Below are 16,410 nucleotides of genomic sequence, written 5' to 3' on the forward strand. Positions count from 1 at the left end.
TCACCTGAGGTCAGGAGTTTGAGACCAGCCTGGCCAACATGGAGAAACCCCCGTCTCTACTAAAAATACAAAAATTAGTTGGGCGTGGTGGCGCACGCCTGTAATGTCAGCTACTCGGGAGGCTGAGGAAGGAGAATCACTTGAACACAGGAGGTGGCGGTTGCAGTGAGCCAAGATCGCACCACTGCACTCCAGCCTGCGTGACAGGAGCGAGATTCCATCTCAAAAATAAACAAATAAATAAAAATAAACAAATAAAGTAAAAGGATAGAAGAAAATAGAGTAGGCAAATAGAAAATAAAGTACAGTACTCTTAGATGCGAGCTTAATTTCTAGTCTAACCAAACAGCAGTGGCTCCCTCAGCATGGGGCTCAGGCTGTCAGCAACACAGGTCTAAACAAAGCTTTGCCAGTAAGCCAGCAGCCATCAGGGTCATGCCTGCCTCTCTGCTTCCTAGGGCCTTTAGCCCCACAAGCCCCCTGTGATTATTATCACCCACCATTCCCAGGGGTAACTCTGCCTTATCTCTTTTGCTAGGAGGTCCAAACCAGCCTGTCCACATCTGCTAGGGGAATCTTTCCCCACTAGCTGTACACTCAACAGAATGGCCCTACACGGTCAGCAGGACCCCTGGATAGGGGGAGCATCTCCTTGCCTTCCCCATGTTAAACGGGTTTGCTGACATGGCGAATACACTGGGGTGTCGGGACAGTGAGATGACTCTGGGTAGAATAATTCCAAACCATCAAGTAAGCCTACCCTCTTGGGTTGCCAGAAACCTACCAGGTTTCTATCTGGAAGAAATAAAAGGACTTGTTGATGTAGTGAAAGCTCACCCTTGCCCAGGCTAACGGTTGTGAAATCACATCTGTTTGTACAGGTGATCAAGGAAGCATCTGTCTTCACTGAGCCATCTCAGTCCCCCTCAGGCTTAGCTCAGCTATCACCTCTGCCAGAAAGCCTGTCCTGACCCACTTCTGCCCAAGTTGGGAAGCTCCCGTGGGGCCTCGTTTAGGAGGAAGGTTCTCATCACTTGTCTGGATTCCGGGGAAGGACCGCCTGGAGGCCCGACACCTCGCGGCCCTGAAGCGGTACCCGGGCAAACATCGGACCCCAACACTGCAGTCACTCACCACTGCAAGTGGAAGGTGTGGCCGCAGTGGATGGCGGCCACGTCGCGGGAGTGATCGAAGAAGTCGGAGCAGATAGTGCACAGAGCACGGATAGGCATGATGGCTGGACTCAACGGGCCCAGGCAGCCAAAGAAACTGCTACAGGTCCGGCTTCGCAGACGCGCCCCCGCGCCTCCACTGCCTTCAAATTTGGCTCCGCAGCACGACTTCCTGGAGCAGGCCGGAAGTGACAACACAATACTTTGGGCGGAGCGTAAATATTTCGTCTGGATTGGACAAATCCTCGGGTGGGCGGAACTAGGGGCGGGGCTTAGTGGCCCCGAGGCCGTAGAGAATCCTGGGCGGAACGCGGTCGCTCTCTGGCGTCTTCTGGGAGGACTCGACCTGCCACTTGAGAGCGCAGCGTTATATCAAGGCGGGGAGCAGCGAGGCTGCCAGCTGGACCCTTCTCCAGGGCAAGGCAGCGCATTGTAGTCCCACGCCAGAGCTGGCGCGAGGCAGGCTGGGCCAAGGCAGAGAAAACTGCAGCCGCAAGGGAATAGAACAATGGTCCCGATAGGTCCCTTGGGCTCTGGACAGTGCTGGACCATGCGCTGTGGTCTATATTTCCCATAGACCAAAGTACTCTACCCTCTCAGTCATCAGTTCCGGGCGATTCTGGAAAGATTGACACATAGGCCCCAGTCCCTCAGGTCACCCCAGGCCAACCTTGGCTTCATCCAAGTAAGACATGACTATCCTTGAGTTTGGAGACACTAGGGCCAGTACCCTGACTTTAGCTCTTAACTCTCAGGAGGATCGGTTATGCTTGGGACTGTAGTAGGGTTGGAATTTTGGAGGCCCAGATGCTTCAAAGACTGGAGACTAACAAATTCTTTTTATTATTCCCACATCAGAGAAGTTATCTTTGAGGAGGTTATCTTTGAGGTCCTCCCAGAGAGCAGCATCCCTGGTAAGTTCACCCAGGCCCACGTGGGGTGTAGTAAGTAAACTTTTGGGGTTTTAGGTTTAGTATCTGTAGCAATGTTACTCCCTCTACCCGGAAGAAACCTTATGCATAGCCCCATAATATGAAGCTGATCTGCTCCAGCTGAAATAGACCCAGAGTGAGATTTCATTTGGGGCATATGTGGAAAGCACAGGTGTTCACAGGAAGAACGCAGAGCATTATAGAATCTTTGTGCACTGCTCACCCTACACCCTCTCCCCAGCTCAGGGAAGCTATCTTTGGCTAATAGCAGGGTCTGTCCTTGTGGTGGCTGGCCCAGGTAGATTCCAGCTCTATGCCTAAATCAAGAGTGAGGCTCCTCGGTCAACAGGAGTCAAAAACAGCAGCCCTTACTTGAGCTCTCAGCCCAGGGAGTATTCCTCGGTCCAAATGCAGCCCAAGACCCACTACTCACATGGATTTCTAGAGTCCAGAGGACCCCCACCACCACCACCATTGAGGAATACACTGTGGTGAGGATGATCTTCACTCTCAGCCCAAGAAATCCACAGGGCACTGTTCACTACTACTCCCAGCCACTACTTATGAACCTGCTCCCAGCCTCTCCCCTCCCCACTGCCTTCCAGGGGCTCCTCCCCAGTAGGACAGAGGAAGCAAAGGCAAGAGGGTGGCCAGAGGCTTTGCAGGGTGATGTTTATTTGCCAGGTTCAGCAGGCACACAGTTAACCCACCGACCTTCACACACCAGAGCAGACCCACAGGCATGCAGGGAGAAGGGCAGGACCACCAAGGAGTGCCAAGCAAGGGCGAGGACCAATGTGGCTGCCTGTCCAGGCTGTGATAGGGTCTGACAAAGGGCACCTGTCAGGAGCCTCCCTCAGGAAACTGGGGACTTTAACTCTACTTCCTCTTCCCAGCAACAGCAACTCAATGTGGCTCTGAGGCACCTGGGCCTCTGATAGAAGTGAGCTGTAGAAATAGAGGGAGTTCCTCTTCATTTCATTGTTGAACTGAGCAGAAAATCTGCCCCTGTAAAGGGCAAACCCCCAAATCAGATTATGGGGTATTGCCATGCAGCAAGCCCCCTAGGGTGGAGAGGACTTGTGGGTTGAGATTGTAGGGGGTGGGCATCTAAGAAGAGCAAGGAGATATCAGCCCTCCCTGTTTGGCCCAGGGTAAGGACCTAGTTAGGCTGGAACACTGGGTGCTGGGCTTGTACTCTGCCCTACCAGGTCTCATTGCCACATCCTAATTGTTCCTCCTTTCCCTTAGAGGCTCATGAGGTTCAAGGTACAGGGCAGCCCACTGCAGGACTCAGGAGGGCAGGAAATAACACAAATAACAGGGTCTTAGGAGGGACAAATATGGAAGCTTCTGCCTTCATACTCATTCTCTCCACTCCTGAGGACCCCCACAGCTAGAGAGCAGTGTCCCTAGCCATGTGCCCAGTCTGGACTTAAACATACTGCCCTACCTTTCTGCATCCTCTATACCAGCCTGTATCCGCTCCTAGAGCAGCCCACACACCACAGGCACACACCTTCATGTGCAGGAGCCTAAGACCGCTGACAGGGCCTCGCTGGAGGACCAGCTCTCAGGGCAAGGCCGCCCAAGTTTAGGGCCTGGGAGAGTGTGGGACCTGCAGGGCCTGCCTAGGGGAATGGTGAAGCAAGAAGGGAAGGGGAAGGAGAGCAGGAGCCCCCTGAGTATCCCTAGAGCAGCATCCCACAAGGAACAGAAACTGGTGAAGCTAGCAAAAGACAGAAAAGCCACAAGGAATCCATGCAGGGGCTGGGGCTGGCCCTGCCACTGGCCTGCCCACCACTCACACACATACACACAGGAGACGAGACTGCTCTCCCGTGACCCCTAAGTATGCCCCACTGGGATGTGGGGGCATGGGGGAGCGAGGGCATCATGCCAGTGACTCTATGTACAGTGAGAAGCCCCTCATCCACTCTCCCACCCTCCTGCCCATCCCCCGTCCCCCCTCACCAGGCTGCCTACTCAGCTGGCCTCCTCCCTTTGAGACTCCTGGGCATAACCAGCAGCCTCTTCCCCTTTACTAGAGGGTGGAGCCTGGCCTGTGGCGCCCTCTGGGGCTGTGCTGTCCGGCTGGGCCATAGCCGGCTCAGGGGTGGCAGCTGCCTTGGTGGCTAGTGTGGCACTGCTTTGGATGGTGGGCACAGTGCTCTCTTCTGTGGCCGGTGTGGCTCTCCCATCAGTGGCTGGAGTAGCGCTCCTGTCAGTGGCTGGGGTGACACTCCCATCAGTGGCTGGAGTGATGCTTCCATCAGTGGCTGGGGTGACACTGCCATCAGTGGCTGGGGTGGCACTTCCATCTGTGGCTGGGGTGGCACTACGGTCTGCGGGGGCCACATTATCACTCTTTGCAGCATGAGCAGCATCACCCTCAGGGACTGAGGTAGCTCCACTCGCAGCTGCAGCTGTGGCCCCACCTGCAGCCCCGGGGGTGGCAGTGTCTGTGGCTGAGGCCGACTGGGCTGCAGCCGTGCTGGACTGCTCTGGCGCCCGGAGCCGTTTCATGAGGGTGGTCACTCGGACAGCCTTCTGAAAGGAGCACAGTGGAGAAAGGCTAAGGGTGAAGCTTGCTGGATCCATTGCTTGGCAGTGACCAGACCAAACTCCTTCCATAGTACCCCCGGCCACCTCCATCCACCCCAGGGCCAAGTACCCAGCTGCTCAGCACTCCTACTTAAGGTAATCGCAGTGGCTACACCCACACCTGATGGCCTGAGAAAAGCTTGTGTGTGGCTGCAGGGGTGTGATGCAGGCAAGAAACTGAGTGCCAGAAGGAATAGTTGGGATACAGCCAAGAAGGGAGCTATCCAAGCCTTACCTTCCACTTGGCCCTGGCAAAGTTCTTTTCAATCTGGGCACAGACACCATCCTTGATGTTCTTATCAGAAGCAGCATTGCCAGAAATCCTGGAAAGGGTGCAAGTGTGTCTGGATCTAAGAGAATGAGCCTTTGTGGAGACTCTGCCCAGCCCTTCCATGTGGCATCCAGGGGCTACCACGCAGAGCCTCTGGGCTGGCCTTTGCTCTAGGTGCCTGCACCCCTTCTAGGCCTCAAAGATGTGGCTGCTAGGTGTGAGGGGGACCCTGGCCTCTCCCACCCTCCCCTGGACCCTGCTTACCACTCATGGGAGATGGCCTCTTCTGCAGTGATCCGCTGGTCTTGCTCCACCTCCATCAGCCTTGCGACCAGGTCTTTGGCTGTGGACAAAACCAAGGAGGGGCTAGGCATGGGCACCCCATCTCAATGTCTAGAGGTGATGAATGGGCTGGGGGACAGAAGCAGAATACCACAGAGAAAGCTGAGAGCAGGACCCCCTCCCCCACTCCCTTGCATTCTACCAAGTACTGGGCAGGCACCTCCTCACCTGCCTGCGAAATATCATCCCAATATGGAGAGTCAAACTCATAGTCACCAGCCAGGATCTTGCGGAAGAGATTCTTATCGTGGTTCTCATAATCATCTTCTTCCACCTCCTCATAGAAAGGTGGGTTGCCTGAAAGCCTGCATGGGGGAAGGGTCACACAGAAAGGCCACAGACACATGCCCCCACCCCATCTGACTGCAAGCCTGCTTGTCCGTCTGTCCACTCACAGGATGTACATGATGACTCCAATGGCCCAGCAGTCCACAGGGCGTCCATATCGCTGCCGGCCTACCACCTCTGGGGCTACAAACACAGCACCCATCTGCTGGTCAGTATCGGGCCTAGCCAGGTCCAGTACCATCCACACCAGCTTCCTGAGATGAGTACATTTTCCCCCTGCCCAGAGAAGCTCCCTGAAGGCTGCCCCCCATTCTCCCCCTGCCCTGCCCCACCCCCTGCTTGCCCAGATACTCGGGGGTCCCACAGGGCTCCTTGATGAGGCCATTTTCTAGCTTAGCCAGATGGAAGTCACTGATGACAATCTTAGAGTTCTTCAGCCGGTTGTAGTAAACCAGGTTTTCCAGCTGTGATGTGAGAATAGCATGTGGGTGAGCAGAAGACACCATGAAGACCTCGGAGGCTAGACCAAGGCCCCGAGGTTCTGCCCACCCCAGCACCAGCCCAGTTGCCAAATGACCCTTTGACTCTGGCTCTGACCTCACCTTGAGATTCCTGTGCACGATCTTGAGTGAGTGCAAATAGGCCACAGCCTCCAGGACCTGCCGTACCACGTTGCTTGTGTCTCGCTCCGAGTAGTAGCCCTGGTCCAGGATCCAGTCAAACACCTCCCTCCCCGTGGCCCTGAGGGACACCAGCCCCTGAGCCTGGTGTGGGCAGAATCGGGGGTAGGGCAGGAGCACTTGGGTGAGCTGCCTGCACCAGGCAGCTGGCTGAGCAAGGCACAGGGACCTGGGACGCCAAGGGTCCAGAAAGGGGGTTTCCTTAGCTGCAGAGGGTGGGAGAGGTGAAAGCCCTGGGCGCTGGGGAATCTTGGGACCCCAGACCCACACTCACAGCTCCAGGAAGATAAAGTACTCCTTGCGGGTCACAAACACATCCACCAGTTGTAGGATGTTGGGATGCTTCACCCTGGCGACAGGGAGGGGAGCCAGTAGTTAAGGCTGGATGAACCCCTGGGAGAGGCTGTGGTCGCCACAGTGGCCACAGCAGACTAATTGGCCAGAGGCTGGGACTGCCTGAGGCCACTTGCCCTCTAAGCCCTTCCCTGCTGCCTCCCACGCTGCCCCAATCCCAGGCCTCAAACTCACATCTTGAGGATGCCTATCTCGTTCTTGGCAGCTTTCCGCACCTTGCGGCCATCCCGCTTCTGGAACTTCTTGCAGGTGTGCAGCTTGCCTGTTGTCTTGTCCTTGGCCCGGAAGATTTCACAGAACTCCTCACTGCAGCCGACAGGCACCCACTCAGGCCTGGTCTTAGTGTCAGCTGCACTCCACTCCCACTTCCCTAGCCCTTGCCCACCAGCCCACCCAGCCCTGCCTGACAGGCCCGGCACTCACGTCTTGATGACCTGTCCCAAATCATATCTGTCAGTCACCTCCGATGGCTGGTTATAGTTCTTCTTGTCGCCCAGAGTCACACACCCAAACGGCATTGCCGGGCTCTAACCTGCAGGCACGATGGGGTCTGGCTTAGCTGTACTACTCTCCACTTCTCCACAACATAGGTGCTGCTTTTGGGAGACCCCAATCTGGCTCAGGCCAAGCTAGGGGCAGAGACCATACCAGGAGGGGCTAGAGGATAGGCAGGCTCAGATCCTACCCCTGCTTTTCTGGCTAGACATCCAGCTACTCAGCTTGGCTGCCTGAACTACAACAGCCTACATAAGAAAAATGTGGCCAGGCGCGGTGGCTCAAGCCTGTAATCCCAGCACTTTGGGAGGCCGAGACGGGCGGATCAAGAGGTCAGGAGATCGAGACCATCCTGGCTAATGGGGAAAACCCCGCCTCTACTAAAAAAATACAAAAACTAGCCGGGCTGGGCGGGCGGGTGCCCGTGGTCCCAGCTACTCGAGGCTGAGGCAGGAGAATGGCGTGAACCCGTGAGGAGGAGCTTGGGTGAGCTGAGATCCCGCCACTGCACTCCAGGCCTGGGTGACAGAGCAAGACTCGTCTCAAAAAAAAAAAAAAAAAAGAAAAAATGTATTAAACTGATATATAAGGGAATAGTTTTGTATTCTATACACTCAAAAAACAAAGGCTTATCAAACAATTTATTTAAATTTCAGCTATTTTACAGATGAAAGGGGCTATAACCACCCACCCACCTGCTAATCATCTCTGAAGGTCTAGAGCTAACAAGTGTTAGTGGATATATGAAGAACGTCAGCACTGCTAGGAGAAGGCAACCTCCCCTTTGTAAAGCCGTTTGGTAAAACCACTAAAATCAAACAAACATACCCTATGAACCAGTAATTGCACTCCTAAATACGTGCCTACAGAAGTGCACATATTCGTGCATCAGGACAGTCATACAATGCTCAGAGTGGCCATATACATAATCGCCAAATATTGAAAACAGACCAAATACCACCACCAACAGGATGTATTGTGGTAGAGTCACACAATGGAATATTATACAGCAATGGAAACAAAGGACTACAGCTATACCCAACCACCTGGTGACTCTTACACAGCGTTAAATGCAAAAAGACACAAAAGAATACATATAGTATGAATCTATCAATAGAGAGTTCCAACAGGCAGAACAAACCCGTACTGGGGATACAAACACAGCAGTAGAGCTATAAAGAAAAGCTAGGAAATAAGCAGAGTCAGATAATGGTCCCTTCTAAGAGAAAAGGAGGGGTTATGATTGAATCAGGACACATGGGAGGATTCTGGAAAACCTATTTCTTTTCTTTTCTTTTCTTTCTTGCTTTCTTTTTTTAGAGACAGGTCTCACTATGTTGCCCAGGCTGGAGTGCAGTGGCTATTCATGGGCGCAAGCCCACTACTTATCAGCACAGGAGTTTTGACCTGCTTCGTTTCTGATCTTGGTTGCTTCACCCCTCCTTTAGGCAATCTGATGGTCTCCGGCTCCCAGGAAGTCACCATACTAATGCCAAACGTAGTGCAGACACCCAACTGACATAGCATACTACAGCCCAGAGCTCCTGAACTCAAATGATCCTCCCACTGCAGCTGGGATTACCGGCACCAGCACCACACCCGGCTGTTCTGTCACCCAGGCTGGAATGCAGTGGCACGATCACAGCTTACTGCAGCCTCAACCTCCTGGGCTCAAGCAATCCTCCCACCTCAGCCTCCTGAGTAGCTAGGACCGGACCCCAGGTGCGCACTACCATAACTGGCTAATTTTTAAAATTTTTTTGTAGAGACAGGATTTCATTATGTTGCCCAGGCTGTTCTCAAACTCCTGGGCTCAAGCAATCCTCCCGCCTCAGCTTCCCAAAGTGCTGGGATTACAGGTGTGAGCCACCACACCTGGCTTGGGTAAATTTTTTAAAGTTTACATACTGATATACACTCACAAACTCTTTTCTGGAAGAATGCTGAAGGAAATAAGAGTTCTGTCCTGGGCAAAGAATTGGATGTCAAAAGGGCAGACATATCTTCTGTTTATTAATTTTCTGTGTGAATTTTTACTATTTTACTGTAATGACTTTGATGAATTTAGTAAATACTGCACTCAGGCATAGTGCTTGGGTGATTCCTCAGAGGGATAATCTGGGTGGAGAGGCAAGGTAAAGCTTTGGAGGCAGCATTAGGACTTAGAAGGGAAGGATTTGCCAGGAGGTATGTAGGTATACTGGTCAGGAAGAGCAAAACAAGCCTGCTCCTGGTCCCAGCTTTCAGCTCTGCATATGCATTCACCCCCACTGGGGCCCCTCAGGGGACCTTGGCTGTCATGTCCAGGTGCGAGGCCCCCAAACAGAACAGATACAGCTGGCTCAGTGAGCTCTAGGCACTCTTTCCACCTGGGGCACGGTGTCCCATAGGTCTGCAATCCTGCCAATTACAGCCCAATCCTCATCTGTGGTGGTGGGTGGGCTGACTCCAGTGTCTAAAGGAAAAGGCACTCAGAGACCATGCTCAAAGGTGGGGGTGGGGAGTTAGTGACTAGACCTTCACAGATCTGACGCCAGGGTGTGCCTCCATAATGCCTGGTCAGTGTGACACGGACTACAGCAAGCTCTGCACTGAGGCTGCACTGAAATTGCTCTGCCTCTGCTGACTATGCATGTTTTCCCTCCATGCCAATTAGCACTTGCTATGTGCAGGGCCTGAGCTAGGGCCTGGGGGTACCTAGATGTTCCCCGACCTGAAGGCACTCACAGCCTCAAGGTAGTGGAGAAGGGAGGAGGCAGCTTGGCAAGATGAACTCTGCCAGGCAAAGTCAAAGACCAGGACCCAAACAAAGCCCCATGGCCAACCCTGGCTGCTACTTGCTTCCCCCCAGGCAGAAGCCAGCCACTGGGCTGTGATTCTCAGGAGTCACAGCCCTGGAAATTCTCCCTCAGATTTGCCTTCAGCATTAGGGAACAAACTCTGTAATTCCTTAATCTGGGTTTCTTGGGCTCAGGGAATACAAATGCTTTTTTTTTTTTTTTTTTTTTTTTTTTTTTTTTTGCGACAGTGGCCCAGGCTGGAGTGCAGTGGCGCGATCTCAGCTCACTGCAAGCTCCGCCTCCTGGGTTCAAGCCATTCTCCTGCCTCAGCCTCCCAAGTAGCTGGGACTACAGGCGCCTGCCACCACGCCCAGCTAAATTTTTTTGTATTTTTAGTAGAGACGGGGTTTCACCGTGTTAGCCAGGATGGTCTTGATCTCCTGACCTCGTGATCCACCCGCTTCAGCCTCCCAAAGTGCTGGGCCTACAGGCGTGAGCCACCGTGCCAGGCCACAAATGCATTTCATCAGCGTCATTCCAGACAGGGTTTAAGCCATCTTGTGAGGCACAGCAGAGGCAAAGGAGAGGCTTTGAAGATCGTCACTGACTTCATGTCTGCCACCATGGCCACAACCCTGCATCTCCTCCACTGGGGAGAAGCATGTGGCCAGAATCTCATCCTCACAGCTGAGAGCAGAGGCATAGCCAGTTACCATTGCCGGCCACACATTTTCACACAACATCTGCGGGAGGGGGCCTGCAACAGTCCTCTCAGTCTAAGGGCCATGTACTGGGCAGGAGGGTGGTACCTTAGACTGCAGTCTCCCAAGAGGGCTGGGAGGGACCTGTGCCCCAGCTCTGTTGCTTTGCTTACACCATTCCCTCTGGCAAGAGTGCCCTTCCCCCAAAAGCCTCCCGTCAGATTCCTATTTGTCACGGCAGAGTTATTTATAACATTAAAAAAAATTCAGCAACTACCTAAATGTCCAACAACAGGTGACTCGCCAGCTCAACTGTGTCCACTCAATGGTAGGAAGTGTGGGCACTGGCAAGAGCTCTGCCCACCTTGGCTTTCCTGTGGAGCAGCTGCCACATGAGCAAGGTGCTGAGAGCAGAACTGAATCTCTTCTTTCATTGTGATTGCTGACATTGTAAGGTAGTTTGTGCAACACATTGTCCAAAACAATCCTGATGCTCCAAGGCCAGACTCAAATGGTCCTTTTCTGAGATACCTTCCACAACCTCCATGCCCCACCCCCCACCCCACTCCAACAGCTCCCGGCTCTACCAGTGTGGCGTGGGCGGGAGGTTTTGTGCATGCCTGTCCCTGATCCTGGCCCCAGCTTTCAGCTCTGCATATGCACTCATGCCCACTGGGGCCCAGGGCTGGTCATGGGGGTCTATCTCTACCACAGAAAGCTGGGCCTCCACCCCATAATGTCAGCCTGGAGCCATGTCCTGCAGCCTCAAGGCTGAGATGGGAACAGATCTGTCTCCCCTGCCCCCTACTATGGCTGCCCAAATTTCAGCCAGTCACTCCTCCTCCTCCTCCTCACCAGTCTAACTATACTGGCTTGGGGCCCTGGACTTGGCCCCAGGGCAGGGAGAGAAAGAGGGGCCTGGCTTTCAATTAGCACCCTGGTTCCCTCTGCCCACCCCCACTCCACCATCTGCTATCCACTGTTGCTCCCTGGGAGGCTTCCGGTGTGTGCACCAAGCCCTGGGCACCTGCTTGCAACAAAGGAGAACTGGGAGGAACAGTCAAGGGACAGCTCTCAGAAAGGGAGGAGGCCAGGTGGAAGGGGTGTGCATTTCTCACCCCCATGGCCCAGACCCAACACCCAACAATGGAGAGCTCTCCTCTCAGCAACACAGGACCTGAGCTTTTCCTCAGGTACACTTAGGCCATGGAAGGGCACGGGAACCCCACAACAGTCATTTCCCTAGAGACATGGCTCCCTCCACTCTCTGCAGAGGAACTGAACAGTATGCACTGTGGGCTGCCCAAAGGGAGCTTGTGGGGAGTGCAGGCCCTGGTGCTGCCACTGCCCTCCAGCTGGCTCTCAGGGAGCCTGACAGCCAAGCACTCCCCAGTTACAGCCTGCTCCCAGGGCCCGACCACTGAGCTCAGGGAATTGAGCCTCCAGCAATCCTGAGGGGTCCTCTGTTGCTGCCCTGGTGACAAATGGTCCCCCAAGGACTCTACTGCATCTTTAGGTAAGTCTGACCCAGGGAAAGCCCAAACAAAACAAAGGCCAAGAGGTCCAGAGGCCCCACATTGGGGTCCTGTCCCCTCCTCCACTGAGATCATCCTGGTTCAGGCCCTACCTGTCATAGACATAAACAGACTTCCCTGCTACCTTGGTCCCCTGCCATGTGGGACTCCAGAGTTTGCAGTAAATCTAGGGAGGCCAGGGGAGGCCCAAGAGGCCTCCAGCTGCCTCCCAACAACTGTAAGCAGCACCTCCCAATTTAGTGGTAGCTGTGAACACCAGCCTGCAGGCACCCCCTACTCTCTGCTGCTCTACTCTCTCAAGGACTGGGGCTGGATTTCCTACTGCAGTGAACATGCTGAAGCCCAAGCCCTGCCTAACTCACAGCTGAGGTGTCACCCACAGGAACAGGGGAGCTAAAGACCTCACTCAAGGTCTATTAGGAACAAGGGCCAAGCTTCTAGACCACCATCCAATTGCTTCAGGGGACTGGTCAAGGGGCTGCCCTGACTGAGCCTCAGGCTCCAGCTAAATCATGGTAGAAGTTCCTACAGCTGAATTTTGCCCATCTAATGAAGGAGTATTGTGGGGAGGTCTCTCCAATCTTGGGGGTGGGCATGCAGTCCAGTGCTACGTCCTGAAAGTTTGGCTCTCAACATGCAGGCAGAGGCAAAGGTCAGCTGTCTCCTCCCAAGCACTTGGGGTCCAAATTTCTGAACCCCTGAAGGAGAATCCACTGGAGGCTCTGCTTCCCTGTGGGTGGAGGAGGGGAAATGCAGAGGAAGGCACTAGAGTAAAGGGTTGCTATGGTGATGGAAGTTTTAAAACAAGGGGAGGGGGAGGGGAGATGTGTTGGTTAGGTCCCTTCTTCAAGAATTCCCTGAGACTTTAGCCTGGCTCCTTCTTCAAGGTTCTGTGACCCAGGTCCCCATCAATAAAGAGGAGGTGGGGAGATTGAGAGAATTTAGAAAAAAGAGAATGGGGCAGAGACACAGACAAAGACAGAACCTGTGATGGAAGAGGAGCAAGGAGATGACAAAGTAAAAGGGACACAGGCACAAAGGGCAGGAAAGGGGAGGTGGACGGGAGTTCTGAAGGGGACGGATGGGTGCCCAGCAGAGCCCTAAGGCCTCCATGGCTATGTGCTCTAAATCCCTGGGCCAGGAGCTATCCATGGTACCTGGACCTTCCAGCTTGCACCCTCCTGTATCCCCCAAACATACACTGAACTTGGCATAGGAGGCACAGCCAAAAGGAGGCCAGCTCCTTGGAGCATCTTGGTGGGGAAGAGGCCAGCTGCTACAGCCCCCCAGTCAGGACAGTTCCCAGCCCATCTCTCTGCCATCACGGCAGCTTAGGTAAAGCAGGTCCAACATGTTGAAGGCAGACGCATAGGGGGATGGAAATGAGGCTCGGATGCCTAGTTGCTTCCCTTTATAGTCCCTCTTCTCAGTTGGCCCAGCTGTACCTAGACCCTCCCAGCCAACCCCTCCCCCATCTGCTATCCTCTCCAGGCTTTGGGTCCCCAGAGCCCCTCTTACAGCTCTGCTTAATCCCCTCTCACCACCCCCAACAGCAGATCCTGCCATGAATGCCAGAAACGGCATCACAAGCAACCCAGAAACAGAAAAACTGCACAGCCCTTCCCCTCCCCATGCCTCAGTTTCCCCAAATAGAAACCATGGAATCTGGCCTTCTCCCAGGGCAGAGGACTGCTTGCTTGCCACTGCTTGCTTGCTTGCCTGTGAATGGTGGCCAGGGCATGGGGCTGGAGAGTAAGGCCATCAGAGTTATGTGAACAGCCAGCCTAGGAGGGACACCTGAAGGGTCCGCACCAAATACTGTATTAGAAAAGGGAGACCCTTGCCCCACCCTGGAAACCAACCTGACCTTGAGGGGAGTGGAGACACCAATTTCCCAGTTGAGGAAACTGAGGCTCAGAAGTCGCTGGAGCTGCCAGGAATCAACTCTGAGGGTGGGGGAGGGCACCAGGTCTCTGAAGGTAGTCCTGGGGGCTCAAAGCCTGGACTTGGGGGTAAGGGGAGCACAGCACAGGGACTGGACTACTGCAGACTCTGAGCTTTTAGTGTGGGACAGAGGGCCCTGATCCTTAGGAAGGAACCTGGTGGAGCAGGCTCTGCCTGGGAGGTGCGGACAAAAGCAATTTGGCAGAGCTACGCGGGGAGGGGGCTGGGGCTCAAGAGCCCAGGGTCTCTGCCAGACAGTACAAGCTGGGGAAGGCAGAAGCTCACGCTGTCACTATCCCAGCCACCTCCTGCCAGGGGCCCTGCTCCCCACTGTGGTGCCACCCTGACCCCCTTCCCAAGTGCTGCTGGCTCGCCCCCGCTGGCACAGCAACACACATGCGGAAAGCACACGTGTGAGCACCAAGCCCCGCACCTCCCAGCAGGAACATGTGCGCCCCCACCCCCACCGTGCACGTGGGTCCATGCACTGGACCCCCGGCTAGCCCCCAAGTGAAGGCTTAGAAGCTGAATTTTGGCTGGGGGGCTGCTGGTCCCCAGGGGCTTGGAGCTTCCTCCCCCACTCCGCGGCAGCCCCGCCCAGCCCCCTCCGGGTTGTCGCCCATAAAGAACTCTCCGTTGTCATGGAAATTAGTGACTGCTAAGCGGGAGGGAAGGGGCCCGGGGACAGTTGGGAGGGGCTGGAGGCGGCTCTGGGAACGGGGAGGGACGGCTCAGCTCTCGGCCCCTATCCTCACGGGGGACCACGAATCTTCGAGGGTTAATCTTTTCATAATTCCGAGCCGCAGAGGCTTCCCCCCAGGACCCCCAAGCCGTCCGAGGTAATGGGGAACTTTAGCCCGACCCCGCACTCCGTCCCCCAAATCTGCAAAGCCCGCGCGCTCTGACCCCGCCAGGACCTCGAGCCCTCGCTGCGCCCCCGCGCACTCTGCATCCCGAACCTCGAGCCAGGGAACCAATCCCCCAAGGCCCCACAACGTGAGTTCGGGAAGCGCCCCCAGCCCGGCCCGCCCCGCACCTGCAGCGCCGGTTGGTCACACGGAGGAAGTGATCGCGGGCTCAGCGGGGCGCCGAGGGCTCCGGGGACGGCGGGTAGAATCCGCTCCGAGCACGCGGGGCAGACGCGGCGCCAGATGCAGCCGCTTCGGCTAGCGAACCTCCAGCATCGCCAGCCGCTTGCCGGCACCGGATTCGCACCCCGGGCCGGGGGCGGGCTGGGGGCGGGGCCTCCCAACCGGCCCCGCCCCGACCCTGGCGGAGCCTTAAGGGCAGAATCCCACTGGAGAGCAGGCTCGCGCGGGATGGCAGCGGTGCTGGTGAGCACTGGCCTGCTTAGCCCTGGCTAAGGTTCTCAACGGCTTCCTTAGGCCCTCAGCCTGGGGTCGGAGGGGGCCTCCTATGCCCAATGTAAGGGGTGGGGAGTGGAGAGTTGGGGGAAAGCCTGAGTCCTTGAGCTGCATAGGATCGCTTGCCAGCCATTAGTCTCTAGGGAACCGGGGCTTTGCCCAGCTACCCGAACCCGACCCAAAAGGCAGGACCAACTTAGAAAAACCAGATGGGCAGTCGGGCTAGGGCAGGCTTCCCTACAGACTGGCATCCCCTAGCTAGGAGCAGTTAATACACAGAGGTGTCTGTTTGCAGGTAGTCAGTGTGAAAACAGTGAGTGCCCTAGACTCTGGAAGCAAAGTCTCCTATCCCACCCCACCCCCAACTCCTGCAAGGCCAGTCTTTCCCAACCATAAGCCCCAGCAAGGGTGACTGGCACAGTCAGCCCCCTCCTGTATGGCACCAAATTTCCCAAACTATAAAAGTCACCTGTGACATGGTGTGGCCTCTGCTTTCTTTTCAGTCTAATCACTCTCAAACACTTCATGACTAGCATCACTCTAGGTGGCCTGGCCTGGGATATAGGGACACAGGAGAACTGTGGCACCAAGGTATCTCACCCGGCCTGGGTGCTAATCAGAGGGAAGAGGCTCAGAACCACCAGGAGGAAGCTTTGAAGGAAGTCCTTGGCCATTTCTCTGTCCCTTGTCAGTGAGGCTCATGGACCCAAAGCCTGACCCACACCCCTCACAAGCCCTGAGGACCATCCTAAGGCCAGTATCTGAAAGCCAGACTCAGGCCTCTCAGTGTCTGGAGCTGGGCTTTATCCCACCCCACTCCTCCCAGCAAGCCTCCTGACCCTGCTGTGGGAGAGGGAGTTGGGGTCATCCCCAAACCCTCAGCCATCTTGAGGCTCCCCTGCATGGCCACCCATGGCCTATGACAGGAGGGACTGTCCAAGTCCAGAA

The 16,410-nt window shown here is 55.2% G+C and overlaps 3 protein-coding genes and 1 long non-coding RNA gene across 17 annotated transcripts in view; 1 reads left to right on the forward strand and 3 right to left on the reverse strand.

The window, feature by feature from the left end:
* Positions 1–1,461, reverse strand: part of TRAIP (TRAF interacting protein) — a 40,463-nt gene extending 39,002 nt beyond the window's left edge. For all 5 annotated transcript variants that reach the window (XM_017955447.3, XM_021934388.2, XM_009200747.3 and 2 more), the window contains exon 1: positions 1,135–1,461. In XM_017955447.3, the coding sequence (XP_017810936.1) occupies positions 1,135–1,232 (98 nt within the window). In that variant the 5' untranslated portion in view covers positions 1,233–1,461. The remainder of the gene's footprint in view (positions 1–1,134) is intronic.
* The window catches only part of DAG1 (dystroglycan 1), a 500,879-nt gene that overhangs the window by 365,189 nt on the left and 119,280 nt on the right, over positions 1–16,410 (reverse strand). The window lies entirely within an intron of this gene.
* LOC103882073 lies at positions 1,470–7,963 on the forward strand. 2 transcript variants are annotated; one of them, XR_643745.4, is made up of 5 exons: positions 1,470–1,857; positions 2,031–2,086; positions 5,468–5,609; positions 5,719–5,817; positions 7,795–7,963. It is a non-coding gene; the product is annotated as an uncharacterized LOC103882073 (long non-coding RNA). The 2 variants fall into 2 exon arrangements; XR_643746.4 differs by lacking the exon at positions 5,468–5,609 and having other exon boundaries at positions 1,476–1,857.
* Positions 2,760–15,594, reverse strand: CAMKV (CaM kinase like vesicle associated). 2 transcript variants are annotated; one of them, XM_003894406.4, is made up of 12 exons: positions 15,135–15,594; positions 7,067–7,175; positions 6,818–6,949; positions 6,564–6,638; positions 6,212–6,350; positions 5,953–6,073; positions 5,717–5,792; positions 5,490–5,626; positions 5,244–5,322; positions 4,944–5,031; positions 4,543–4,654; positions 2,760–4,449 (listed from the first exon to the last, which is right to left on the reverse strand). In XM_003894406.4, the coding sequence occupies exons 2-12, from the start codon at positions 7,159–7,161 to the stop codon at positions 4,091–4,093; spliced, it is 1,413 nt and encodes a 470-aa protein (XP_003894455.1). In that variant the 5' UTR covers positions 7,162–7,175; positions 15,135–15,594; the 3' UTR covers positions 2,760–4,090. The 2 variants fall into 2 exon arrangements, with proteins under 2 accessions (XP_003894455.1, XP_009199013.1); XM_009200749.3 differs by having other exon boundaries at positions 2,760–4,654.

The sequence above is a fragment of the Papio anubis genome, chromosome 2 (assembly GCF_008728515.1).
Source record: "Papio anubis isolate 15944 chromosome 2, Panubis1.0, whole genome shotgun sequence".
Taxonomy (NCBI): Eukaryota; Metazoa; Chordata; class Mammalia; order Primates; family Cercopithecidae; genus Papio; species Papio anubis.

Coding starts and splice junctions, on each gene's coding strand:
- CAMKV (XM_009200749.3), bottom strand. CDS start 7,161: ATGCCGTTTGGGTGTGTGACTCTGGGCGACAAGAAGAACTATAACCAG. Junction 6,074..6,211: donor TCGTGCACAGGAATCTCAAG/GTGAGGTCAGAG, acceptor CTCACATCACAG/CTGGAAAACCTGGTTTACTA. Junction 5,627..5,716: donor GGAGTCATCATGTACATCCT/GTGAGTGGACAG, acceptor TCCCCCATGCAG/GCTTTCAGGCAACCCACCTT.